This window comes from Mytilus galloprovincialis, chromosome 3 (assembly GCF_965363235.1).
Source record: "Mytilus galloprovincialis chromosome 3, xbMytGall1.hap1.1, whole genome shotgun sequence".
Lineage (NCBI taxonomy): Eukaryota > Metazoa > Mollusca > Bivalvia > Mytilida > Mytilidae > Mytilus > Mytilus galloprovincialis.
The window spans coordinates 106305281-106333180 of NC_134840.1; the positions used below are offsets into that span (position 1 = coordinate 106305281).

At 31.1% G+C, this 27900-nt stretch overlaps 2 protein-coding genes across 2 annotated transcripts; one reads left to right on the forward strand and one right to left on the reverse strand.

Moving 5' to 3' along the window:
* The first annotated feature begins 84 nt into the window (after window positions 1-84).
* On the forward strand, window positions 85-27900 carry LOC143066867 (2-oxoadipate dehydrogenase complex component E1-like). The gene is made up of 8 exons (XM_076239678.1): window positions 85-118; window positions 1020-1159; window positions 20914-21070; window positions 23587-23687; window positions 24682-25029; window positions 25612-25675; window positions 26293-26378; window positions 26824-27900. The coding sequence occupies exons 1-8, from the start codon at window positions 85-87 to the stop codon at window positions 26923-26925; spliced, it is 1032 nt and encodes a 343-aa protein (XP_076095793.1). The 3' UTR covers window positions 26926-27900.
* On the reverse strand, window positions 10767-18476 carry LOC143069703 (uncharacterized). Its single transcript, XM_076244475.1, has 2 exons — window positions 18386-18476; window positions 10767-12531 (listed from the first exon to the last, which is right to left on the reverse strand). Exon 2 carries the CDS (start codon window positions 12516-12518, stop codon window positions 10785-10787), a length of 1734 nt encoding a protein of 577 aa, XP_076100590.1. The 5' UTR covers window positions 12519-12531; window positions 18386-18476; the 3' UTR covers window positions 10767-10784.

Here is a 27900-nt window from a genome sequence, read left to right on the forward strand (position 1 = left end):
ATTATTAATGACTATATACACATTAGGTATAGAAACACATTACTTTCGCTTGTTTCTACGTCTTGATTCGAAGAAATTTAATTAATGGTCAGACCAACAACTACGATCAGCCAACTCAGTACATGGAATTGTTATTGTTTTAAATTCAGTTTATGTTGCAGACCGTTTCAATGCTACTTATGTGTGTGTTTATATTGGGTAAGGTGGGTATATTAATTCGATTACACATACAACGTATTTTTCCTGTCAACATCAAATTCGAAATGTTCCTTTTTAAAGTCTTTGAAATTTAAATTTTCTCTGTAAATGGTGTACACTTAAAAATGAATGACCAGCAATTAGTTTTTAGCGCACCTGGCCAACAGGGCCAATTAATTGAGCTCTTCTAATCTCTTGGTGTCCCTTATCATCCTTTAAATTCTACAAAAATCTCTATCTCTGAAACTACTATGTCATTTAAAAAAAACTTGTAAAATTTGCTGGATTATTTGTGATGTTCTGACACATCTAGTTTCTTTCAAAATGTGCATTTTCCCTGAATTTATGATTCCTTGGAGAAGTAGTCACTGATGTAGCAAAATGCGATTTTGTTTTTAAATGTTAAAGAATATTGAGTGCACATGGAAAAGTAAAATCACAAAAATACTCTAGGGTAACCAACTTTGATAATACAATCTCGGGATTTAGTGGACAGAATGGAGGGCTAAGAATATTTAGTCATTGTCATGGTAACCGAGGTTTTATTTAATTTTCAAATATATTTAATGTAGGGCAAGAGATTATGCAAGAGATTATTAGTCATCAACATGGTAACTAAATTTATTTTTGTTTCCATACAGGTTTTAATGTAAGGATAAGTGGACAGGATGTAGGTCGAGGTACATTCAGTCATCGTCATGGTAACTAAATTTATTTTTGTTTCCATACAGGTTTTAATGTAAGGATAAGTGGACAGGATGTAGGTCGAGGAACATTCAGTCATCGTCATGGTAACTAAATTTATTTTTGTTTCCACACAGGTTTTAATGTAAGGATAAGTGGACAGGATGTAGGTCGAGGAACATTCAGTCATCGTCATGGTATGATAGTCGACCAGAAGACAGACAGCGTTTATATACCATTGAACCATGTCATTGATAATCAAACAGGATTTCTTGAGGTTGGTGAAAAAATATTGCAAAAAATCAAATAAGATTTCTTGAGGTTGGTGAAAAAATATTGCAAAAATCAAATAAGATTTCTTAAGAAAGGCATCAGTTGGTTACTTTTACCACAAAAGTTATGTTGATAAAAAACCTCCTGATCTAAGATCTAAACTTCTAACATAAATTTCCCAATCTCCTAATCCGAGTTTTACAGACCATCATATGTATGTGTTGGAAAAGTGAAGTAGATAGCCAATTGTAAAGCATTATTTAGCTCACCTGGCTTAAAGGGCCTATTGAGTTATTCTCTTCACTTGGTGTGTGTTGTCTATGTCCATTAACATTTACAAAAATATTCTCCTCTGAAATTGCTGGGTCAGACTTTGATACCATCATCATTGAGGTATCAATTTAAAAACATGTGTCCCATCACCCCAACTGCAAACCAATATGCATGACATGACTTTAGTATGGTCTAATATCTTGGAAACCACTACAGAAAGAGAAAATCTGATGAAACAGAAATGTTCAGAATGATGTCAAGACAGGATCTAAACATAAGTCAAATATGGCTGGTTTAAAGAGAGTTACACAGTTACCTATACAACTAATCTTTTCTGGCGCTCACATGAATTACAATTGGTATCAAATATAATGTAGCAGGCGAGGACTTGAGAAGCTTGACCAAAGTTTTAACTCAATTTATATGAATCAATTCTATTGCTCAGATAGGATACTTAACTTCCTTTATTCATATGAGGCTAACTTCATACAGGAATATCTTAAAAAGAAAGAAAAGAAGTAAGCAGTGTCCGTCACTTTTACTTTTCCCTATATAGATGATGTTCACTCACTAAAAAATTCAAAATTTGGTGACTATGTTAAACCCATCTATCCGATCGAAATAGAGATAAAGAATACAACAGATACAGTAAAGTCTGCTGTATATCTTGACTTGCATCTAAAAATTTACTATGAGGGTTGGTTGAAAACAAAAATTTATGACAAAAGAGATGATTTCAGCTTTACAAATGTGAACTTTCCATTTCTATGTAGCAACATTCCTGCAGAGCCTGCATACTAAGTATATATCTCCCAATTGGTTTCCAATTGATGCGATTTTCCGGGGGTTGTATTTCGTATCAAGATTTCCTGTATAGAGGTTGCTGCTAACAAGGAAACTATTAAACCAATAGTTCCAAATGGTGAAGTTGAAATCATCCCTTCGTAAATTTTATGGACGCCATCACTAGTTGGTTGGTCATTATGGAATATATCATTTTCACAGATGATAGTCAATATTTTCCTTTTGTTGTAACTTCAATCCCATTCTCCTTTCATGAATGTGACCTTCAAAAGTAGACTTATCACTGGGTTTGTACTAACATGAGCAACATGACAGGTTCCACATGTTGAGCAGGATCTGCCTACCCTTACGGTGCACCTGAGATCACCACCAGTGTTTGGTTGTTTCATGTTGCTAAGTCTTGTGTTTTGTTACTATTGTTTGTCTATTTTTCTTTTTTAACCATGGCTTTGTCAGTTTATTTTTGATTTATGAGTTTGGATGTTTCTCTGGTATCTTTTGCCCCTCTTTTGTAGGTTGCTGGTCAATATGATATGAAATGATATGGTCAGTTTAGGCATTTGTTAAAAGCAGCCATATATTTGAATAATTAAATTTTATTCATATAGAGATATTTTAATTGATATTCAGTATAAACAATAAATAATTTTAGATAATAAGATAATTAAAAAAAGACTTCTAGCTGATGTGACAAGAATCTACTCAGTATAGTAATTCATTTCTAAACTCAAAAGATAATATATATCAATAAAATTATTGCAGGATACATATGTCCTAGCTGCGGAATTGTAGCTCTAAGGTCCTTATGTTATTTTTTTACTATTTGCAGACGGTCCGTAAATAATAAAAAAAATAACATACAGACTGAAGAGCTACAGTTCCACAGCTAACTATGTCCGTGCAATTTGATTTAAAGAATTACACTATTTTTATTACAAATATATGAATGTGAGTTGACTATAGGTGTTACCGTTTACCTGTAGCTTTTGTTCAACCAGATTGAAACATTGACAATACAATTGGGACATTTAAATTGACCAGTTGGTTTGTAAGATTAAAATCTACCGTGATGCTACCTGTAAAAAAAAATTATTCACCTAACCCAAAATTTCAGCATGCTTTTTTCCTAAAAAATTTCTTTACCTAGGATTATTCTATCAAAAATTTGAAAGGGTAGACATGTTTTTAGGTTTTCATTGTTTTAAATCCCCAGTATTGAGAATATTTCTAAAATTTACCAAAAAATCTTAATCAGTAAAATATTTTGTTAACTGCATATTAATATGCATGAAAATTAAAACTGTTTTTAAATAATAAATGAATCTTTAAATTTGTAACCCTCATACATAGTATTGTCCATTTGTCAGTGACACATGAAAAAGCTATCCAGGCGATTTCAGTTTCCATTTTCAGATGGATTATATGTTGTGCATTTCTTTATAATGTGCCTTCAAGATTTTCATTTTGGATTATGATATTTGCAGTGTTTTTCTTTGAAATTTATTATAAGAGAATTTTTGTGGAAAAAATACTGTGTTCATTGATGGAAATTCAATTTGCATAATATGGAATAGTTATCTAAAAGGTTATAAATAATCAAACGTGAATGCAAGAAGGAGAAATAATTGCAACACATTCATTATAAATTTTGGGATATATTATAAGATTGATTCACCTGTTTAAATGGAATATATATCATTGGAATTATCATGGCAATGAAACAAAATGTTAAATTCATAAAGTGGATATAGTATAATGTTGTGATAAAGTGAAATGAAAAAGTAAATTAATAATATTCAAAATATTCCTAATGTCGGGATAATATGAATGTGAAATTGGAAGTAATCATTATAAAGTTCTGGACCTTAAATTGTTTGATTGAAATATATACATGTAAATGAAATAAAAACTCAACACTGTGGATATAAAAAATCAAGTGATATAGTGAAAATATATGAATAAACTTATCCAAAATATTTGTAAAGTGAGGATACTCATTCTAAATGTGATAATGGAAATAATCAAATATTGCAAAATTCTGTACCTGATTTTAGGATATATATCATGGGAAATTTAACAGAATACTCATATAGAGAGAAAATCTAGTTATATAGTCAAAAGCATGAACAAATATGCGAAAACTTTCATCATCTTCATAAAATTAGAAAAATGTTATAAATTATTTCTGATAAAGAAAATGGAATACTGGATGATCAGATGTAAAATATGTAGAGTAAATAAAATAATTCATTCAAATATGATTTTGATATTTCAATATGAATATACATTAACAATATGTACAAGGAATATGTCAAAAACAATTTATTTTGAGTTATTTCCCATTAAAAAGCCAAAGAGATATTAAAAAGGTTTTTTTCAACAATATACAAGAAATCTAAGCTCTCATAGTGTTTGGCTATTAAAACATTAAAGAGGAAATGTAGTGAATTATATGACATGCAATTAAATTCCCTTTTAAAAATATATATGTTGCCCCCTTCTAAAATTTTAAAAGACAGTAAAAAAAAATCTCTTTTTCCGTCTAAATGTTATGTTTTTTGGCATTTGAATGATTAATTATTTCAGGGAAAACATCCATTTCCATAACAAAAAGACTTATAACAATGTTAATTTCTTTACCTGTTTTAGGATTGTCTAATACAAAAAACATGAGAATTTTTTATAAGTTTAAAAAAAAACTATCTCAGTTATACTACAACAGTAACAATTAAACAGGTGAAGTGATAGGATAAGAAATACTTCAGGAAAAAAGCATGCTGAAAGTTTTGGGTAGGTGAATGAAAAACTGTACAGGTAGCATCAAGGTAGATTTAAATCTACCAAACCAACTGGTCAATTTAAATGTCCCTATTGCATTGTCAATGTTTCAATCTGGTTGAACAATAGCTACAGGTAAACGGTAACACCTATAGTCAACTCACTGTAGTATGTTTGCAAAAATACACAAAGAGCCCTGCTATATTACTAAGAAAAATTACTTACATAAAACTTCAGAGAATTTGTCATAATAAAAACTAACAATGAAATACAGGTTATACCTTTATACCTTTATTACAGCTTTTACATTAATGCTAGCAAGACAAATCTTTGTTTGGCTTGCTTGCTTTGTTTGTATCAGTGTTTGCTCAAGCATGGTAATTAAGATAGGCGGGGCTTCAGCTTGTATACATCATACTTAGATTGTATTGGACGTTATGTCTGAGGTTAAGGACACTTAATTTTAAAACATCACATGACAAATATTCTCACATGTTTTCTCACCTGTAAAAATACAATAATTTGTCAATGAAAGAAAAATATAAACCTTTTTCTTGTATGAGGCTGAGAAACTGGCCTTCAACATTAATTGACCTAATATTGTTTTTATAACATATCAATCTATTAGTTCAGTCAGTTATTTTCATGTCTGTCCTTCGATTATGCAACTCAAGAAAATATTCCAAAATGGGAAACAATTGTATCGAAAAGAGAAAATCGAGTGCACCTTTTTTATGTTAGTTTGTGTTTGAGATGAATATTTTGTCTTGAAAATGTACAAAACAAGAGTATTTGATGCATCATCTCGCTATCATTTTATATAGCAAAGCTACAGGTTGACTTTATAAAAAAAAAGTAGGTGTGTTCAAATACCTATTTTACTATAAGTGCTTGACGACAGTCTTTAAGTTGGATCTCTGAAGAAAAAAAATTGTCTTCCGTTCTGATTGTGAAAATGAACTGGTGTAATAGGAAGATAATTTAGACGAAGTAGAATCCTGTCTGTATTGTATATTTACAGGTAAGGAAACATGTGAGAATATGTATCATGTGATGTTTTAAAATTTAGTGTCCTTAACCTCCAACATAAAGTCCAATGAAATTTAAGTATGATGTATACAAGCTGAAGTCCCGCCTATCTTAATTACCATGCTTGAGCAAACATTGATACAAACAAAGCAAGCAAGCCAAACAAAGATTTGTCTTGCTAACATTAATGTAAAAGCTGTAATCTGTTTTGTTTATTATAGTTTCCAGACCTTTAGAAACTATCCCTTAACTGCCAAATGTTTACTAATAAATTATCATTTATTAGAAAAGACAAAAGTGGACTTCTTTAAGTGCACAGCTACAATAATCCTTACTTTAAAAGATATTGTCAAACAATTTTAAAAACTTTTTATAAATTTTACAAAACAATAAAATACTTGAAGTAAAAGATCAAAAAGATAGAAATCAGGTTCAAACAGTCTGCTATAAAAGAAATATTCCGAACTTACTTAGAAAATGAAAATGCAAAATTTACAATTTACTCTTATAACTTAACCCCACAAAAAAATTGTGAGAAAATTTAACAAATTTTACTATCACTAATGAGGAGCAAAATAAAATTATAACTTTAACGATCAAGATTTTAGCATAACTGCCCAACAAATGTAAAATTGCGTCTATGTTGGAATGTTGGCAAAATTGGAAATATTTGGATTGCAAGCTTGCTTTCCAACTTGATATAAGAATTCTTAGTTACATTACACAAATTATAATTATATACAATTTTATTAACAGTTATATAATAAAAATATTACATGGTTCTATACAAATTTCTATGGCTACTAAAAATACAAATCCAGTGGATACATAAACAATTTTAAAAAGCTATGTGTGTCATCGACTTATCAAAATGATCAATATCAAGTATGTTGGTCAAGTTGTGATTATAAAAACATCGGCAAAACTTGAAAATGATGTTCACAAAAACCATAAGGAATTGCAAAGATCATGTGAAAACAGTTGCTGAAACACACAAATAGTGTTTTTTATTGAAAAGTCATTCTAAATTACACCTATTGGTTCTACTGCACATGTCTGCATTTCATTTATAAAATTCTTGTAAGATGGGTGAAGTTATTACCAGTGACAAAAGTTGTGTCTCCAAGAAAATATAAGACATTTTAGTTCAAAAATGAACTATAGCTTGTTGTTCTGGGTGAGCCAAGGCTCTATGTTGAAGACAATACTTTGCATGACCTATGATGGTTTACTTTTACAAATTTTGACTTGGATGGAGAGTTGTCTCATTGGCATTCATACCACAAATTCTTATATCTGTAGACAATAGACAATATTTTATTGGCACAAACACATTTTCAATAATTGGTAATGACCAAATGGATACACATGGTAGTAAAATGCACACCAAAATGAGAATATAAAATACATGTATAATGAAAATCTATAGCAATAGATTACTTCTCGCTTTAAATCAATTTACATATACATGACAGAGTGAAGTGAATTACAGGTGTCAGACCACCAATTACTCCCTCCAATTTAGAACGTATGTAAAAGTAGTCCTACTTTGGCACAAAATAGTGCTTTTGATGTCATTGTTTACTTAAACTAACCAACAAATTTGCAGAAATGAAACTTTTGGTGAAAGGGAAATATATTTAGACCATTTTGAGCCAAAATTCACTTGTCTCTGAGTTTGCATTAAAAATTCAGGATTAATGCGCTACATAGTACACTAATTTAAGATTTCCAGAAAACCGGGAGTTATTTTGGTAGTACCTGTCTTTTCAAAATCAGAAATTTGTTACAAGACTTTAAACATTGGTTGAAAATTGGCATGTAGGAAGGTGATACATGTGCAATTCAGGATATACCTGGTTTCCTTGAAGTTAAACTTAAGGTAAAATATTTAGAAAGCTGTGAAAATTGCAAAATTTGGTTGAACAGATAGGGATTTTTAATTGGTGGTCTGACACCTACAATACTCAAAAGCTATTGTTATCAATTTACAATCAACTGAAAGTAAAAATTGTATTCAACAACATGTAATGATCTAATGTCCTAAATGGCAGACGACATTCATATATGGATGATTCAGTGGAATTTTTCAATGATTTGTTAAATTATAAACATGAATTTCAAATTTGTCATAAAATATTTGAGGGTCATAATACCACTATGGTAAAATGACCCTCTCATGGTAAATTGAACCCCCCTTCAGCCCCTGTATAGAAAATTGAACCCCCATGGTTAATTGAACCCCACTTTCTTTCCTTCTAGATAATAAATAGGATATTATACATTGTTCCAAAGCTTATTATAGATTGAAAATCAGACATACAAAACATGGAGGTAAATTTTCCATGGCAGGGAAAAAAATACCATGGGTTGGTATAAGTGCTTTGAACATGCTGAAGTCTTTAAAATTTTAGTATTAAGAAATATGAACAGTTAAAATTGATACAAAACCTACAACCTTTATCAGGAACTGCTTAATTTGGGACATCTTAATGGGACCATTATATTATGAATAACATGTATTTTTGTTTCAAAACAAAATAGCATTAATTTAAATAGACAAATAACAATCTTTAAAATATCATCAAGCATATTTGATAAATATAAATCAGAGGACAACTTGTGTGATCTTCAATTAACTACTACAAATGCGGAATTTACCAAATAAACAAGTAAACATAACAAAGAGATCAGAAGTAAAAGAACCAAATAAAGCATTACTGAAGAACTGGGTAATTCACCGGACACAACAGAATTTATCAGACTTATTGTAACTTTTATTTTGTGAGGGTTGAGATCTCACAAATATGTTTAACCCCGCCGCATTTTTGCGCCTGTCCCAAGTCAGGAGCCTCTGGCCTTTGTTAGTGTTGTATTATTTTAATTTTAGTTTCTTGTGTACAATTTGGAAATTAGTATGGCGTTCATTATCACTGAACTAGTATATATTTGTTTAGGGGCCAGTTGAAGGGCGGCTCCGGGTGCGGGAATTTCTCGCTACATTGAAGACCTGTTGGTGACCTTCTGCTGTTTTTTTTCTATGGTCGGGTTGTTGTCTCTTTGGCACATTCCCCATTTACATTCTCAATTTTATGTTGATGCTGAACATGGATTGCCATTTGAAATAATTCTTGTACCCCTTTGATGCAATTTAATTGTTCTCACCAAGTAATTTTTAGCACAATTACTTCTACCAATAATAAAAAAATAATTATTAAATCAGTGAAGAATATAATTATTATGAAAAAAAGTAAAATCACAAAAATACTGAACTCTAAGGAAAATTCAAATGGAGAGACCCCAATCAAATGGCAAAGTCAAAAACTCAAACACATCATACAAATGGATAACAACTGTCATATTCCTAGGTGTAGGCATTTTCATGATGGATTAAACCTGGTTTACAGCTAGCTAAACCTCTGACTTGTATGACAGTCACATTAAATTCTTTTATGATGACAATGATGTGTGAACAAAACAAACAGACACATTCTTCATTCTCAATTTTACAATAGGTTATGATGTCAAAAATTGGGGTACAGCAGTCAATATTGTGTTATAATCTTAATCACTATAAAAATAAACAAATATATAAACAAATATAACACAATAACACGATGCATAAGTATATATCCACGTCAACATGACATTTGTAAGAAAAAAACACAAAAAGGCATATAGAAAAAGTATATTAGCAAAAATGAAAGACAAGGATACAGAAATAAATTGATTTTCCAGAATCAATATTTTAATCTTTTTTATTTAAAAACTTATGTTCATTTATTTCATATAGACTCCATTTACTTTATATTAGAGAGTTACTATAGTTTAAAGTGAAATAGATAAGCATTAGTTATTAATATGCTCTGCACATGAAAGATACGGGTCAATTCTAACACTTAATAGTATATTTTAAGATTTTTTGTTTTCAATTGTTAGAACCAGTTCTTCTTGTTGGAAACACAGTCTTTTGTCTTGTAGCAAGGACCATACATTTAGTTATATCAGAATATATGAACATGATATTTTAATAACACTATTTGTCAGCACTAGAAGTCATTTTGTAATTTAAATTGTATATCTGTATTACACTTTTCTGAAGCATAGTTGATTCATCTGCATACATAAAGGCAACAGTAGTATACCGCTGTTCAAAACTCATAAATCCATGGACAAAAAACAAAATCGGGATAACAAACTAAAACCGAGGGAAACGCATTAAATATAAGAGGAGAACAACGACATAACACTAAAATGTAACACACATAGACAAAATCCCACGAGAATAACAAATATAACATATATATATAACATCAAAACCAAATACATGAATTTGGGATAGACAAGTACCGTGACACGTCTTATCGCAATGTGAATTTACACTCAAAAATAAGAGAAAGCAAATGACACAACGTTATAATGTAATACACACAGAAACGAACTATAATATAACAATGACCATATTCCTGACTTGGTACAGGGCATTTTTAAAGGAAAAAATGGTGGGTTGAACCTGGTTTTGTGGTATGCCAAACCTCGCACTTTTATGGCCATGTGAAATATAACATCAAAATGACAACACAGGACTACAATATAAATAAATTGGAGAACACAATTGACAAAGAATCACACGAACAACAGCCAACAAAAGGCAACAAGTTCAAAATTTTAACACGCCAGAAGTGTATTTTGTCCACACAAGACCTATGTGTGACGCACAGATACAAGTCTCTAAAAATTTCAATTCAGATTTTATAAATAAAAGCTGTGTAGTAATGATTCCCACTGAATTCATCTGCAACACCTGTTTCCCTTATTTCACTTGACACTATCATAATTCCTGTTTCTCTGTGTATGTCTATATAAACAGGATAAATGATTTCATCCACATCTGATAGTATTGTCTTGCAGGTTTTACCATCTGGTGATACTACCACTATGTTATCGTTTCCTGAGGAAGCTATATAAACAAAGCCATTCTTGTCTAATGCAATTCCTTCTGGACCGTCAATGTCTTGATGCTGAAATGTCCAGAGAAGTTCTCCAGTACTTTTGTAGCAGCAGACTTTGTTTTCATAAAATAATGTACCATAGATATAACCTTCAAATAATGATATTTGTGATGCTCCTACTCCTTCTAAGATTGTTTTAGACATATCACTCAGAATAACAATAGTACTTTTCTGGTCACTGCTGATGACCAACAGTTTACCGTCACTTGCTACTCTATAACAATCATGAGAAAGTTTAAGTGTTTGAATGATTTGATTCTTTTTTAAATCCACCAGTACCGTCTTATTGTTTACTCCTAATGCCACAGCAACTGTATTATTTGTGACATAGCAAGCATCAAAAAGAAATTCTGTGAATGTAATTACTTGTCTTTCAAAGATGCCATCATTACCAAAAAGCAGCAGGGTACAACTTTTATATTTATAATGGCGATTAATAATTAGATATTCACCATCAGGTAATATCCTACAAATGGGTGCACTGTCAGATTTTATATCTTCTGGAATAGTCAGAGGTCTCAACATGGTTGGTTTAATTTCTTCAATTCTAGGAACAGTTGGCACTAAGTTCTGTGCTTGATCTTTTCTTCCTGCATTTAGTCGAAGAGTAGATTGGTTGGTATTAATATTGATATCACCAAATGATTTGACCTCTTTTAGAATTGATTGCAGAGCAGGAGAAATGATAACCTCGAAGTTTTTTTCCTCAAAATTATCTCCACCTTTTAGTTCATCTATGTATTTTGCTGCTTGTGATGTAGTTTTCTCAATTTCTCTCAGACCAACATACATTTGAAGCTCTGTTCCATAGTTTGTCATTTTTGAAAACTCACTTTGTAATTGGCTGATCTGATTTGCTTGTGTTTTCAGTTGCTGTAGTAAAGTATTCATCTTAGATTTCAGCTGTGACTGCTTTGTTTCTAGGTCATCAAGAATTTTTTGTTCTAATTTGTTTAAGAAATCATCTATCAACTTCCTCATAGATCGAATTTGTTCTGCAGCCTTTGTTTTCTGACTATTGCTTGTGTTCATGCGGCTATTCAAATATTTTATAATCTCCTCTAAGTTTTCCTTTACATTCTTCAAATCTTTTTCAAAAAGTTGAACTGAGGCAGATGATTTTACTTGTTTCAGAATATCTGATAGGGGTTTCAGGTCTTGACATTTTTTGTGTTTATCAGTGATGCACTGTACACAGCAGGGACAGGCATGGAACGAACAATAGAGTTCAAACTTTTTGTTGTGGTCTCGGCACTGGCTACTTATTTCTAGCATGAATTTTGGTAATTTATGGTAGTCTTTAGTCGACATAGTTTTATGGTCTTTAGATGCTTTTGATTTTGTGTGATGTTTTTCACAGCCTGCACATAGGAGCACCTCACATTCTGTGCACCATGTGACAGCTTCTGTAGATGTTCCATCATCATCATTACATAGAGTGCAATTGTCACCACCTGATGAGGCCATATTCTCTCTATTTCTGAAATTAAGAGTACACAAAAAATGATTGTTTAAAATTTTTTTGACATAATAACATGTACAAGAATGGACATCAAACAAGTCATTTTACTTGAAATACTGTTAAAAGTAAGAGTTTTGCCGGAAGGAGTAATACCACCAAATCATAGTACGATCTGGTTGCTTACAAAAAGAGTTGAAAAAATATTCCCTTCAATTTGACAGTTGTAGGAAACTAATCTTACATTTAATTGTAGTAAAACAATTTAGGGTCATCAACCAGGGTTGACAAAAAACCGGGTTTTATGAGTATTGTCCAGCCCAGTGGGAAATACTGGGAAAACCCGGGTTTTACTGGGTTTCCCCTTTTTTGTTTGCAGTTTTTTTAAATGTCTTGGAAATTTTGTTACAAACAAAAAACTGTAAGGGCCTTTTCACAGTTACAGAAGAATTAGAACATGAACTTGATGTATTTCTTAACATCATTTTATTACTATATGCTAATGATACTGTTTTGATGTCTGAAACACCACAAGATCTTCAAATACAGTTAGATTTTTTTAATGAATACTGTAACTACTGAAAATTAAAAGTAAATGTATCCAAGACCAAAATATTATGTTTTTCATATGGAAGATTACCGGACAATTTACACTTTGTTTTAGATGAACAAGAAATAGAAATCGTTTTAGAGTTTAGTTATTTGGGTATCTTACTGACAAAAATGGGAAATTATAAAAAGGCGATTAAATTACAAGTTGAAAAAGGGACAAAAGCGATGTATAAGATACTAAAAAGGGGGAAATTTCATGGGCTATCAGTTTCTTGCCAGTTAGAACTTTTTGATAGAGCAGTAAAACCTGTTCTTTTATATGGATCAGAAATATGGGTATTCAGCAACTGTGATTTTGTCGAAAAGGTTCATCTAAAATTTTGTAAGTTGCTCCTAAATCTGAAATCATCCACTCCAAACTGTATGATATACGGTGAGCTAGGTCGTTTTCCACTCTCTATTGATGTAAAATTAAGGATGATATCCTACTGGTCTAAATTAATTATGGGAAAGCAGTCAAAGTATTCATGTATTATTTATAAGCTACTGTACCACTTGTATTGCACTAAACACATAGATTTTAAAAATGGTTAATATGTGTTAAAAATATATTCGATGAGTGTGGATTTTCTTATATCTGGAACACACAGCTCTTTTTAAATGATGTATGGTTGAAATATAATATCAAAGTAAGATTGTGTGATCAATTCAAACAAACATGGAACGAGACTATTCAAAACTGTTCCAACACCTTGAATTATCGTATTTTTAAGAATGTATTGTGTTTTGAGGAATATTTTAATATTTTAGACGAAAAAGATTTTTTGACATTATGTAAATTTAGAATATGTAACCATAAACTTCCAGTCCAATTTGGAAGATGGTACAATATAGAAAGGGAAAAAAGAAAGTATCATTTATGTAAGCAAGATATTGGAGATGAATTTCACTACATTATTAATTGTTCACATTTTAGAGAAGAGAGAAATAAATTTATAAATCGAAATTTTAGTATAGGGCAAAATATTATAGTATTTACTAAAATTATGTTGTCTACGACTAGGACAGATCTCATTAATTTATGTAAGTTTATACGAATTATAAACAAGCGAGTGTGTCCTCCTAAATAATTTCTTTTTGTCTTTGCTCTGGTTGTATATATTGTATATTTATGTTTATGTAGTTAATATATTGTATTATACAAGCACGTCTTCTCTGTACCTATGTATTTGGTGATGAGAATAAAGATATATATATATATATAAAGTGGGTAATACTGGGCAATACTGGGTATTATAAAATACTGGTCTGAATGTTATAGAGGATTCAATGATCAAAAACAAATGTTATACATTTAAGATATATAACCTTTATTGTTTGTCTGGATTGGTAAAACTGTAAATATAAAGCAAACATTTTTTTCTTCAAATAAATATAACTCCTATTAAGAAGTAACAATTACATGTAAAAAAAATACATTTATATGATGAATATGTACTGTCACTAATTAGTAAGTAATTATTCTATGGGCGTATGACATTTGCGCCGATTTTTAAAATTTTCATTCTTTCATTTGCGCCGATTTCATTTTTTCATTTGCGCCGATTTTATAATTGCTCCTAATTAGATTTACAGGTAAGTTAAAATTTGTACATGTACTATACCGTGAAGGTATATTGGTAAAATCTGGTTATAAATATAGGTTTTAGTTTATTTTGAATCATATTATTCCGGAACTTTGCTGTAACACAATGGACATATTGCACACTGTGCACAACAAGCCGAGGAGTCAATTTTTTAACTATCGACGGCCATACACATAAATAAGTATGTGAGCCAGACAAAGAAAAGATGGACTTCGTTATTGACAATTACGACAAATAAATAAGAGACAAAATCACAAGAAAGGAATATATTAGTTTAAACATATTTTATTTGCATAAGTAGCAAAAGGGATTGGACACAAGTTATAACAACATTAGAGACGTCCTCTCCCAATATATTAGATGTGTTGCCTATAAATACTCAGCAAAAACAGATTTGTGATTTTAACGTATTCCGTTTTTATTCATGGATTGGAATGCAGTAAATAAATTATCAATTCGTCATTTTAGTATAAACAGAGTGCTTTAATCTTATGTTTTTATCTCTTGATTTTAAAGTATGTGAATATAGTGTGCACCTGGCTAACGGAAGAGGTCTATAATAGTAAATGAAAAATAACATGACTTGGATTGAGGGTTGTCTTATTTGCACTCATACCACATCTTCTTATATCTATTCACCTGTAATTAATCTGTAGTTTACCTGTAAAAAAAATCAGCGCAAATGAAAAACAAAATCGGCGCAAATGAAAGAAAAAATCGGCGCAAATGAAATGCTGATCGGCGCAAATGCAAAACACCGTTCAGAATAGAATGCAGATTTGTTTATGTAACAATAATCAGCCCTTTCAATTCTATAAGTGTTAATGGCATGATCCCTTAGGGTGTTTATTTAGCAATATGAATGTATAAAATTTGAAATTAACAATTCACTTAAACATTTTTTTTTCTTCAAAGTATGGATTATTGAAACAATGCATGGTAATGAACAAGGTTTCCTTAAATGTGCAAATCTTGTATTCTGTCTACATAGAAGGGAATGAAATTGAATGTTTCATTCTTTTAGAAATGTATGTCAATTGTTATATGTATAAAAAGTATATATTTAGCTGTAATACTATGAAACTACACCAAGTCTTTACTATTTTGTGTTAAAATGAGCCTAAAAAAATCATATTGCCCAGTAATGCCCAGTATTCCCCATTTCTGGGAGTATTGCCCAGCCCGGGAATTCCCAGGTAGGTAATACTTTGCCAACCCTGTCATCAACATATATCTTGGGTGTTTGAAAGCACCATTATTATTTTTTTGGGGGGGTTTTCTATAGAATATTTTGGAAACTTGAGGTTATATGGTTACTAAAGCTTGAACACAGGTAAAACTAGAAGCGAAACTTTAATTGATTAACTTCCAGTGATGGTTATTTTCTTATATGCAACAAAACATTATGTGATTTTTTTTGGTATAGAACTGGACAGGATAAAACTTTACCTATGCCAAGTATTTCTTTTTTTTGAGTAAAGATAAATTATTCTTAATTTTTTGAAAAGTGCAAATTTAACAAAGACTCGTAGGGGTAAATCATTGGTGGTATTAAACCTGAACATTATGTATCAGGTCATTAAATCTTCAAAAACATTCAGATTAAACAAGAAAAAATACTCTCTTAGGATAACCTTTATAAGTAAGTAGGGCAGAAATAGGGAAAAAGGTTGTTGCCCCCTCCCTTTTTTGGGGATTTTTTTTTATTTCGATCTTGTGGCAAGTTTTTATCTTCAGTAGTCTCCGCCCCACTCCAGTTTAAAATCCTAGCTCTGCCACTGTTTGCAGCACAGTAATGTGATGTGGCTTATACAAACTTGACTAAATTTAAAAAATTGATGCCAACATAGATTGTCTATAAAATGTTGATCTGACAATTAGATAAGAACTAGAGGCTCTTAAGAGCCTGTGTTGTCACCTTGGTCTATGTGCTTATTAAACAAAAGGCACAGATGGATTAATGACAAAATTGCATTTTGGTGATGGGGATGTGTTTGTAGATCTTACTTTACTGAACATTCTTGCTACTTACAATTATCTCTATCTATAATGAACTTGACCCATTAGTTACAGAGGAAAACATTTTGTTGAAATTTACAAAAATTTACAAAATTTATGAAAATTGTTAAAAATTTACAAAGTTTATGAAACTTGTTAAAAATTTACAAAATTTATGAAAATTGTTAAAAATTGACTGTAAAGAGCAATAACTCCTTAATGGGTCAACTTACAATTTTGGTTGTGTTAACTTATTTGAAGATCTTACTTTGCTGAACATTATTGCTGTTTACAGTTTATCGCTTTCTATATTAATAATAACATTCAAGATAATAACAAAAAACTGCAAAATTTCCTTACAAATTACCAATTCAGCAATTTGGCAACTGGTTGTCCGATCATCTGAAAATTTCAGGGCAGATAGATCTTGACTTGATAAACAATTTAACCAAATGTCAGATTTGCTCTGAATGCTTTGGTTTCAGAGTTATAAGCCAAAATCTACATTTTACCCCTATGTTCTATTTTTAGCCATTGCAGCCATCTTGGTTGGTTGGCCGGGTCATCGGACACATTTTTGAACTAGATACCCTAATGATGATTGTGGCCAAGTTTGGTTAAATTTGGTCAAGAAGTTTCAGAGAAGTTTTTTGTAAAAGTTAACAACGACGACGTACGCTTACGACAGAAGCTGGACGACGGAAGCCAAGTGATGAGCAAAGTTCACTTGGCCCTTGGTTGGTTGGCCGAGTCATTGGACACATTTTTTTAACTAGATACCCTAATGATGATTGTGGCCAAGTTTGGTAGTTTCAGAGGAGAATATTTTTGTAAAAGTTAGCGATGACGACGGACAAGGACGCCGGACGCTGGACAACAGACGTCAAGTGATGATCAAAGCTTACTTGGCCCTGTGGGCCAGGTGAGCTAAAAATGTTTCAGAGTCAGAAAAATTATTGAAGGTGTTGTTGCATTTTTTTTTTGGTATTCATTTTAAGCATTATTGCTACCAGAGTGGTTTATGTTTAGGAGTTTTGCTACTCAATAGACAACTTTCGAGTTTGATGCATTTCCGTCAAAAACTTTGGTTTAAGTGAACATCATTCATGTGTTTAGGGGCGTTGTCAATTCCGTTCTAATGTTGAGAGAGTGATTGGAAAACTACACAGCTATATTGTACGATTTATTCAGCAACTTGAATTCTCAAAATTGTCTTTCAGCTCTGCTGTCATTAGGGAATTGTGATTAAGAACCTACAGAACAAATGTTATTTCTAGTTTATCCTTCACAATGATGATCACTAAGATGCTTGATAAACATTGATAGTGCAGGGATACAGGCAATCCCCTCTATCTGATAAATGACGCCATGGCGTGTATAATTGATGAGTTTTTTTCGGTAACAGATGAGCTCGAAAGTGGTCTATTGCTTTAACAATGGCTTTACAAATGTAATAACAGGAGGCTGTCAAAATGACAGAAAACCAGGGTTTTATAAAGTGATTGTTGCCATTGTTATAGAAATAAAAGTGCCATAATTTAGTCATGAACAGTAAAATTGAAAATGATCAAAATAAGACTTCTGTGGTTGAAGATCATTTATATGTTGTTTTTAAGATGTTATCTTTTTTTTGTTTTGTTGGATTGCTGTCTCAAAAAAACTCAAAAACAAATTCTTACCCCTAAATAGTTTGATTACTGGTGCTCTGGAAAAGGAATGTCTACAGGGAAGTAAAATGTCCAATAACTGGTACACTAACCTGGTATTGTTTATTTATAGCAAGCTATATATAGATAACCGGGTTTGACATATTCCAATTTAGAATGCTTTCAATAAGAAGTTGTTTAAGATCAAAATATTGTGATTATACTGATATATATTATGCAAGTGTATATTTCCAAACAATGTACAGTTTATTTTTTTTCAAATTTAACTTGAGCAATTCTTGCTTCATACATATTTACTTGAAGGTTACAAATTTTTGCTGTTCAGTTTTCTTTCAATTTTTATACGACCGCAAAAAATTTTTGGTCGTATATTGCTATCACGTTGGCGTCGTCGTCTGCGTCGTTGTCGTCGTCGTCGTCGTCGTCGTCGTCCGAATACTTTTAGTTTTCGCACTCTAACTTTAGTAAAAGTGAATAGAAATCAAAGAAATTTTAACACAAGGTTTATGACCACAAAAGGAAGGTTGGGATTGATTTTGGCAGTTTTGGTCCCAACATTTTAGGAATTAGGGGCCAAAAAGGGCCCAAATAAGCATTATTCTTGGTTTTAGCACAATAACTTTAGTAAAAGTGAATAGAAATCAATGAAATTTTAACACAAGGTTTATGACCACAAAAGGAAGGTTGGGATTGATTTTTGGAGTTGAGGTCCCAACAGTTTAGGAATAAAGGGCCCAAAGGGTCCAAAATTGAACTTTGTGTGATTTCATCAAAAATTGAATAATTGGGGTTCTTTGATATGCCGAATCTAACTATGTATGTAGATTCTTAATTTTTGGTCCCGTTTTCTAATTGGTCTACATTAAGGTCCAAAGGGTCCAAAATTAAACTTAGTTTGATTTTAACAAAAATTGAATCCTTTGGGTTCTTTGATATGCTGAATTTAAAAATGTACTTAGATATTTAATTATTGGCCTAGTTTTCAAGTTGGTCCAAATGGGGGTCCAAAATTAAACTTTGTTTGATTTCATCAAAAATTGAATAAATGGGTTCTTTGATATGCCAAATCTAACTGTGTATGTAGATTCTTAATTTTTGGTCCAGTTTTCAAATTGGTCTCCATTAAGGTCCAAAGGGTCCAAAATTAAACTAAGTTTGATTTTTAACAAAAATAAAATTCTTGGGCTTATTTGATATGCTTTATCTAAATATGTACTTTGATTTTTGATTATGGGCCCAGTTTTCAAGTTAGTCCAAATCAGGATTCCATATCAAGTATTGTGCAATAGCAAGAAATTTTCAATTGCACAGTATTGCACAATAGCTAGAAATTTAATTGCACAATATTGTGCAATAGCAATTAATTTTCAATTGGAGTTATCTTTCTTTGTATAGAATAGTAGTTGATAATATATGTTGGAAATTTGCCAGACGTGACTATGATGTCATTTTCTATTTTTATTTGCCAATAACTTTATGTAAATAACTTCATCCGAAATTTGCCAATATAAAATGTTGCTGATGAAGCTTTATTTCTTTATCTTATCTAAAATGTTTTTAGATAATGTATGTTGGACATTTGCCAGACATGACTATGATGTCATTTTTTATTTTTATTTGCCAATAACTTTATGTAAATAACTTCATTGGAAATTTGCCAATATAAAATGTTGCTGATGAAGTTTTTTTTATTGTTTTATACAATAAACAATGTATATTCACTTTTACTACCAACCAATCTTTACCATTCAGTGATAAAAGCACTTTATTTTACATTTTAATATTTTATGATGTATTTAAAAGAGTAGTTATTGTTGCAAACTCCATTAGAAATTTGAATTGATATCAGTTTTGGAAAAAGGGAAATAGGAATGTGAAAAAAAAGGGGGGGGGGTTAAATTTTTCTCATTTCAGATTTCATAAATAAAAAGAAAATTTCTTCAAACATTTTTTAAGAGGATTAATATTCAACAGCAAAGTGAATTGCTCAAAGGCAAAAAAAAACTTTTAAGTTCATTAGACCACATTCATTCTGTGTCAGAAACCTATGCTGTGTCAACTATTTGATTGTTACTAAGTTGAAAAACTTGTGTCTAATCCATTTGTCTCTTTTTGGAACAATAAAATATGTTTAAACTAACTATTTAATTTTAGATTTAAAAAGTTTGAAGAAGAAATCTTTAATTGATTTGTAAAATCTTGACATTTGTTTTGTGTAAAAAAAACCCATGTAATGTCAAAAATTTGATCACAATCCAAATTCAGAGCTGTATCACGCTTGAATGTTTTGTCCATACTTGTCCCAACTGTTCAGGGTTCGACCTCTGCGGTCGTATAAAGCTGCGCCCTGCGGAGCACCTTGTTACACTTGTAGTAAAGCTTTCAACTTCCATATGGTAAGAGTATTAGGTGCACCCTAACAATCTTACTTTATTTATTTGCAGTTGGCCAATAGCTCTCTGTCTGATGAAGCTGTGATAGGATTTGAGTATGGTATGAGTATAGATGTCCCCTAACTATTGTACTTTTTTTATTTTCAGTTAGCTAATAGTTCTCTGTCAGAAGAAGCCGTGTTAGGATTTGAGTATGGTATGAGTATAGATGACCCTAAAAGTTTAGTTATATGGGAAGCACAGTTTGGAGACTTCTTCAATGGAGCACAGATTATGATAGATACATATATAGCTAGTGGAGAGTGTATGTATATCAAATTAACTGTTGTATTTTAGAGGTTGATAATTATTATTTCCCTTATTTTTGTGCTATGTTCACATTTCCTGAGCAGTGTGAGAAAAATATTTCTCATCACTATTGAAATATTTATTCTCAGCAATTGATTAGTTGAAACTTAGTTATGACGTTTTATTTTCTTCTGAAATATCCTGTTGTGATGTCATGAAAAAAGGCAACCATGTCTGATGACCTCACATCTAAAGAACAAAAGTTTCTGCTATCTTTGAAAAGAATGATAAATCATTAGAGACAGATTCCACCACTATAACCCATGTATTACGATATTTCTCAACTCTCAACCCTTAAATTTTAATTTTTAAACTGTCTTGAGTGGAGAAATAACTTAACACAATTTGTTGCAGTAATGGAATCTTTTTAGCCATCACTTGGCGTCCGTCCTCGTCGTCGTCGTCTGTCTGGTGTAAACTATTTCAAATATCTTCTCCTCTGAAACTACTAAACCAATTCCACCCAAACTTTAGCTGAATGATCCTTAGGGTATCAAGAATAAAGTTTGTGTTTTATTTATTGTTTTGTCAAAAAACATGGCCGCCATGGCTAAAAATAGAACATAGGGGTAAAATGCATTTGGCTGATATCTCAAAAACTAAAGCAATTAGAGCAAATCTGACATGGGTTATTAGGTTCATCTGGTGTACATAAGGTAACGTTCTATCAGCCCTGAAATATTCAGATGAATCTAATAACCCATTGTTTGGTTGCTGCCACTAAATTGGTAATTTTAAGGAAATTTTGCAGTTTTTGGTTATTATCTTGAATAGTATTAATGATAAAGATAAACTGTAAACAGCAAATATGTAAAGCAAATTAAGATCTACAAATAAGTTAATATGACCAAAAATGACCCCTTAAAGAGTTATTAACCTTTAAGGACAATTTTACAAAATTTGTTCATCATGTTTTCTAACGTCCGTCGTTGTCGTCGTCTGTCTGGTGTAAACTATTTCAAAAATCTTCTTTTCTGAAACCACTGAACCAATTCCATCCAAACTTTAGCTGTATGATACTTAGGGCGTCTAGAATAAAGTTTGTGTTTTATTTTCTGTTTCGTCAAAAAACATGGCCACCATGGCTAAAAATAGAACTAAGGGGTAAAATGCAGTTTTTGGCTTATATTTCAAAAACCAAAGAAGTTAGAGCAAATCTGATATGGGGTTAAAAGTGTTCATAAGGTAAAGTTCTTTCAGCTCAGAAATTTTCAGATGAACCTGATAACCCAATGTTGGGTTGGCTTGCTGCCACTAAATTGGTAATTTTAAGGAAATTTTGCAGTTTTAATAGTAATTATTATAAAGATAAGCTGTAAACAGCAAATATGTTCAACAAAGTAAAATATATATTAAAGTTTATTAATGATTAAACCAAAAAAAACAAACTAGGATGAAATTGGACACTTACACTCTTAAACGAAAGATAAATGCCAAAAAATCAAGGTGAGACACGGTTTTGGAGGTCAAGCTGTGTTGTACAAGAATCTATAAAATATTTTGGAATGCTATGAAGAACAAGACGCTAAATTCATTCAAGTGTGGACATCACAATATAGCAACTAATTACATTATAATTATGTCATAATGAAATTATCACAATTTTAAAGATTAATCTTTCTTCTTTCTTTTGGTACCTCATTTATAAAATATATAGAAGGATGAAATGAAGAAATTACATCAGTTTATAGTTAATGTTTGATTGGGAGTGTGAACAAATATTTGTATTGTGCTACCTTAATATGCTCGTAAGGGAAACAAGGAACATTATCCTCATACAAAAAAATAAGATAGTTCTAAATAAATGTCCAAAAAAAAAAAGGAATGTATTACAAAGGATAATCATAAGATATACTGGAATTTTTCTACCGAATTTTGGCTGTAAAAAAAATGCTAACATTCCAATTTTCAATAACAGTTAACAGCAGATACATTATCACAATAACTGATAACAAAAAAACTAAAAGCCCAATAACAGCTAACAAAGAATAACACAATAATAGCTAACAGCAAATATATTTTCAGAATAACAGATAACAAAGAATTAAAATGCCCCATAACAGCATAACAGCTAAACCCCTTGCCCCCCCCTCATTATTGTTTGGTAAAAAGGTTCACACTATAAAAATACTAACTGTTTACAAAACTTTATTTATTTTGAAATCTTAAGAAATTTCTTCTAAAGGAATAGATAACCTTAGCTGTATTATTAAGCAAAATCTTAAAGAATTTTGTGTTCTCAATGTCCTCAACATTGTACTTTATTTTGCCTTTAACCTTTTCTCTTTAGAGCGTCACTGATCAGTTTTATGTAGAAAAAACACATACTGGCATACACAATTTTAAGCCTGATATATATGATGAGTTTATTTCTAACCTATATTAAATACCTGTTGTAAGAAGTTATATAAAAAAAAGCGTCACTGAAAGTCAAACTCATTAAACTCATTGACATTAAACATCTTATTTCAGTGAAATGGTTATTACAGAGCGACTTAGTGATGTTATTACCTCATGGTATGGATGGAGCAGGTCCTGAACATTCATCCTGTAAAATTGAAAGGTTTTTACAGGTAATGTCAAAAGGTCAGGGTCATTTATGTCAAAGGCTGAGGTATGTAAAATGGTTATTTCAAAGTGACTTAGTGATGTTACTACCACATGGTATGGATCGAGCAGGGCCTGAACACTCATCTTGTAAAATTGAACGGTTTCTACAGGTAATGTCAAAAGGTCAGGGTCATTTATGTCAAAGGCTGAGGTATGTAAAATGGTTATTTCAAAGTGACTTAGTGATGTTACTACCACATGGTATGGATCGAGCAGGACCTGAACACTCATCCTGTAAAATTTAACGGTTTCTACAGGTAATATCATAAGATCAAGGTCATTTATGTCAAAGGTCAAGGCTTGTAAAATGGTTATTACAGAGCGACTAAGTGATGTTATTACCTCATGGTATGGATTGAGCATGACATAAATACTCACCAAGTAAAATTGAAAGGTTTCTACTGGTTATATCATAAGGTCATGTTCATTTATGTCAATGGTCAAGGTTTTCTAAATGGATATTACAAAGCAAGTTATTGATGTTATTACCACATTGCATGGATGGAACAGAACCTGAACGCTTATTATGTAAAATTGATTGGTTTTAAAAAGTAATGTCATAAGATCAAGGTCATGTATGTCAAAGGTCAAGGTTTGTAAAACGGTTATTTCAGAGTTACTTAATGATGTTACGAACAAATGACATAAATGGAGCAGTACCTGAACACTCACCAGGTAGAATTGAAAGGTTTCTGCAGGATATTTCATAAGGTCAAGTTCATTTATGTCAAAGGTCAAGATTTATTTTCAAGAGAATTTGGGACATCTGATTTTTTGTAAAAAAAAATTGAAAGTTATAAAAAAATATGTTTTTACCAAGTAATTTTTCCATTAATTTTAAAAAGAAATGTACAGCTTAAAATTGTGTAGCAAAGCCTTGCATATTGATCTAAGATTGAGATTTGAGTTCAGTGACTTCTTTTTGTCCTGTTTTAAATTTTAAACACTTATTTCCAGGCAACAGACAGTAGTGAACACAAAGTAGACGGAGACAATGTCAACCTTCAGGTTGTCAATGCTACAACTCCAGCTCAATACTTCCATCTTCTCAGACGTCAGGTGGTTCGGAACTTCAGAAAACCATTGGTGGTGGTAGCTCCTAAAACAATCTTACGTTTACCAGCAGCAACCTCTACCTTAGATGATATGTTACCTGGAAAAACATTCTTACCAGTGATTGGTGATAAGAAAGTTAAAGGTGACAAGGTCAAAAAGATCATTTTCTGTAGCGGAAAACATTTCTATACATTGGATAAGGAGAGGGATTCCAGGAAGTTAGAAGATGTAGCACTTGTTAGAATAGAGGTACTTCTAAAAAGTAAAATCAAAGAAAATTCAAAATGGAAATTCCCTTATCAAATGGCAAAATCTAAAGCTCAAACACATCAAACAAATGGACAACAAGTGTCATATTCCTGACTTAGTACAGGCATTATCTTAAGTAGAAAATAGTGGATTAAACCTGGTTTTCAAAGCTAGCGAAACCTCTCATTTGTATGTCTATGACATTTGCAGAAAATATCATTACATTGACAATGATGTGGGTCTTTGTGGGAACAAAACAAACAGACACAATTGGCAAAAAAATTGGAGTAATGCAGACTGAAAATTATGATTCTATTTTTTGAGAACTTTTTTTTTTAATTATGTGGTTTGAAAAAAAAATCCATTAAAACATTTATTTTGTATTCAATACACAAGAAGGAGATTTTCATACACTAGAAATGATTTTGACCCTGATTTTCCAGTAATTGAACCTTTACACATAATAGAGGTAGTGTGTCATGGTGTCCTACACTATATTGACACATAATATTATGTCTTTGATATATTTAAAAGAGATTATTCTCACCACTTACTAAAAAGATAACTAACTTTTCATTGTAGAGTCTATGTCCATTCCCAGCAGGGGAAATTCAACAAGAAGTAACCAAATATCCTAATGCTACAGGTATATATTAATTATTACAATTTATACAACAATGATTGTTTTTTTTAATTTGCATAATGATAAAAGAAGGTGGTAAAAAAAAGAATTTAAAAAAAATTATAATCAAACAGATTCAAGATGCTTATTTATTACTTTACAAAGTTCTCCCTCAGAGCCTTTTTTAACAGTACTTAGCATCAAATGAAACACTAAGATAATTCAAAACACCTCATCCCTATCTGGAAAACTGTCCTGGTTAACCTGAGAATATGTTCCATTTGAACTATTGACATCATACAACAATCACTTTTCCATTTTGGCGTCAGATATTTGGTATTATGACTTTAAAATTTTACGGGAACCTTTGTGATGTCTAGTAATGGTGAAAAAAAAGCGATACAATGTATGGAGATATACTATCTATGTCGGTCTTCAAACACAAAACACCAACCAATACATGCCATTTCTAAACTCAAATGGAGTATAATGACACCTACTGTTAGATTGATTGATTGATGGTTGCTTTACACTACAGCAGCACACAAGGTTACATCACAACCAGCTAACAGTTAGAAGAATATTTCAAAGTATTTCAAGCAAGAATTCTTTTTACAAGGATATTCATTGTTGTTTTTCAGATTTCCTTTGGAGTCAAGAAGAACATAGGAACATGGGAGCATGGACATTTGTCTCTCCAAGGTTTAATAATTTAGTTGGATGCCAGGTTTGTTTTAAAATATATTTATATACAATGTAATTAGTTCCAAGAAATACTTATGAATCATTTCAACTGATTGGTCATTTGATAATATACCAGAAATAAATAAATGTCAAAAAAATTGCTTAAAGATACATTTTTCATGTTGGATGGTATTTTATAGAAAATAATAATTTCTGTTTTTTATTTATTACTTATTATTAGCTGGAGACGTGAATTAAACAGACAAAAAAGCATAACAAAATGGGCAAACAAAATTTAAAGAGAATAATAGTTATAATAGGGTGCTAAAATTTTAAAGAATAGACTATTATGAACAAAAATAAAAAGACTAGAGAAAAATGTAGAAAAAATGTGAAATACAGAAATTAAGAAACTCCATCCTGAACCTATTTCTATGTCACTTATAAAGAGGACTTTACTTACTGAACTTATATTTATTATATTGTAGTTACGATATGTTGGAAGAGATCATTTAGGTTCTCCTGCTACAGGTATTGGTGAAGTACATAGACAAGAAAGTATACAAATCATAGAGGACACATTTAGTTAAAGAACACTTATGTAAAGATTATGTTCAGCATTAATGTATATGTGGGATAACATGTGTATGAAGTTTTGTAATTGACCATTGTACTAAAATTACCGGTGTACATTACATCACAAGTCTTAAAAAGGCAGAGCTATAACTTACCAGAAACTGATTTTATTTTTAATTCAGTGACAAATTTTATAATTCAAAAATATCATATTCTAGGCCATCAAAGAATTTGCCACTGGATGTTAAGATATCTATTAATTGGAACTCATGCAGTCCCACCTAGTCTCTATATTTAATGAAAAATCAAAATGAACCCATAAATGCCTTGAATGTTTATTATTTTGTTTAGGCCTTCTAAGTTTCAAGCCAGTTTATATGTTAAAACTCTCATCTAAGAACATTTTTAAAGAATAACATAATTTTGTATTGATACTTGTGAATAATATATTAGAATGAGTTATGTTAAATCAGTTATACTAAAACTCTTGCATTAACGGTGTCAGTTTATATGTGTAATTCCATTCATTCAACAAACATTTCTTTGACAATTTTGGCAGGCTCTACTGAACAAAATTATTTAATATTTAGCTAGAAACTTATTGGTGATGGCTTTTAATGTGGTTTTGTTCCTGATTTGCAAAACACAATAAAGTTTCTGTTTGACAATAAGTTGCACCTTGAATTTTGAGCTGTAATGTGGGATATAGGCGAATTGCATTTGTGCCAATTTTTATTTTACAAAATCCAATCTTTAATTTGCGTCAAAAAATATTATCTACATCTGCAACAGTAGAAGTTAAGATAAAGTACGGCAAAAAACACTACATTGGTGTATTTGCATTGATTTGTATGTTTTATTATCTAATCAGTAGTGTTTTTGTATTTTGAAAAGTTTTTAGTGATTTGCTCTGTTATATTGTTTTTGTATCATATTAATCAGCTGTGATATTTTGTCTAATACTGACCTGTAATAAAAGATAAACAGGG

Bases quoted from the DNA above. Each gene is read 5' to 3' on its own strand.
- LOC143066867 (XM_076239678.1), top strand. From the start codon at position 85: ATGGTCAGACCAACAACTACGATCAGCCAACTCA. The intron at 25,676-26,292 runs GTATATATTAAT...GTTGTTTTTCAG, and splicing joins CAAATATCCTAATGCTACAG to ATTTCCTTTGGAGTCAAGAA. The intron at 26,379-26,823 runs GTTTGTTTTAAA...ATTATATTGTAG, and splicing joins ATAATTTAGTTGGATGCCAG to TTACGATATGTTGGAAGAGA.
- LOC143069703 (XM_076244475.1), bottom strand. From the start codon at position 12,518: ATGGCCTCATCAGGTGGTGACAATTGCACTCTATGTAATGATGATGAT.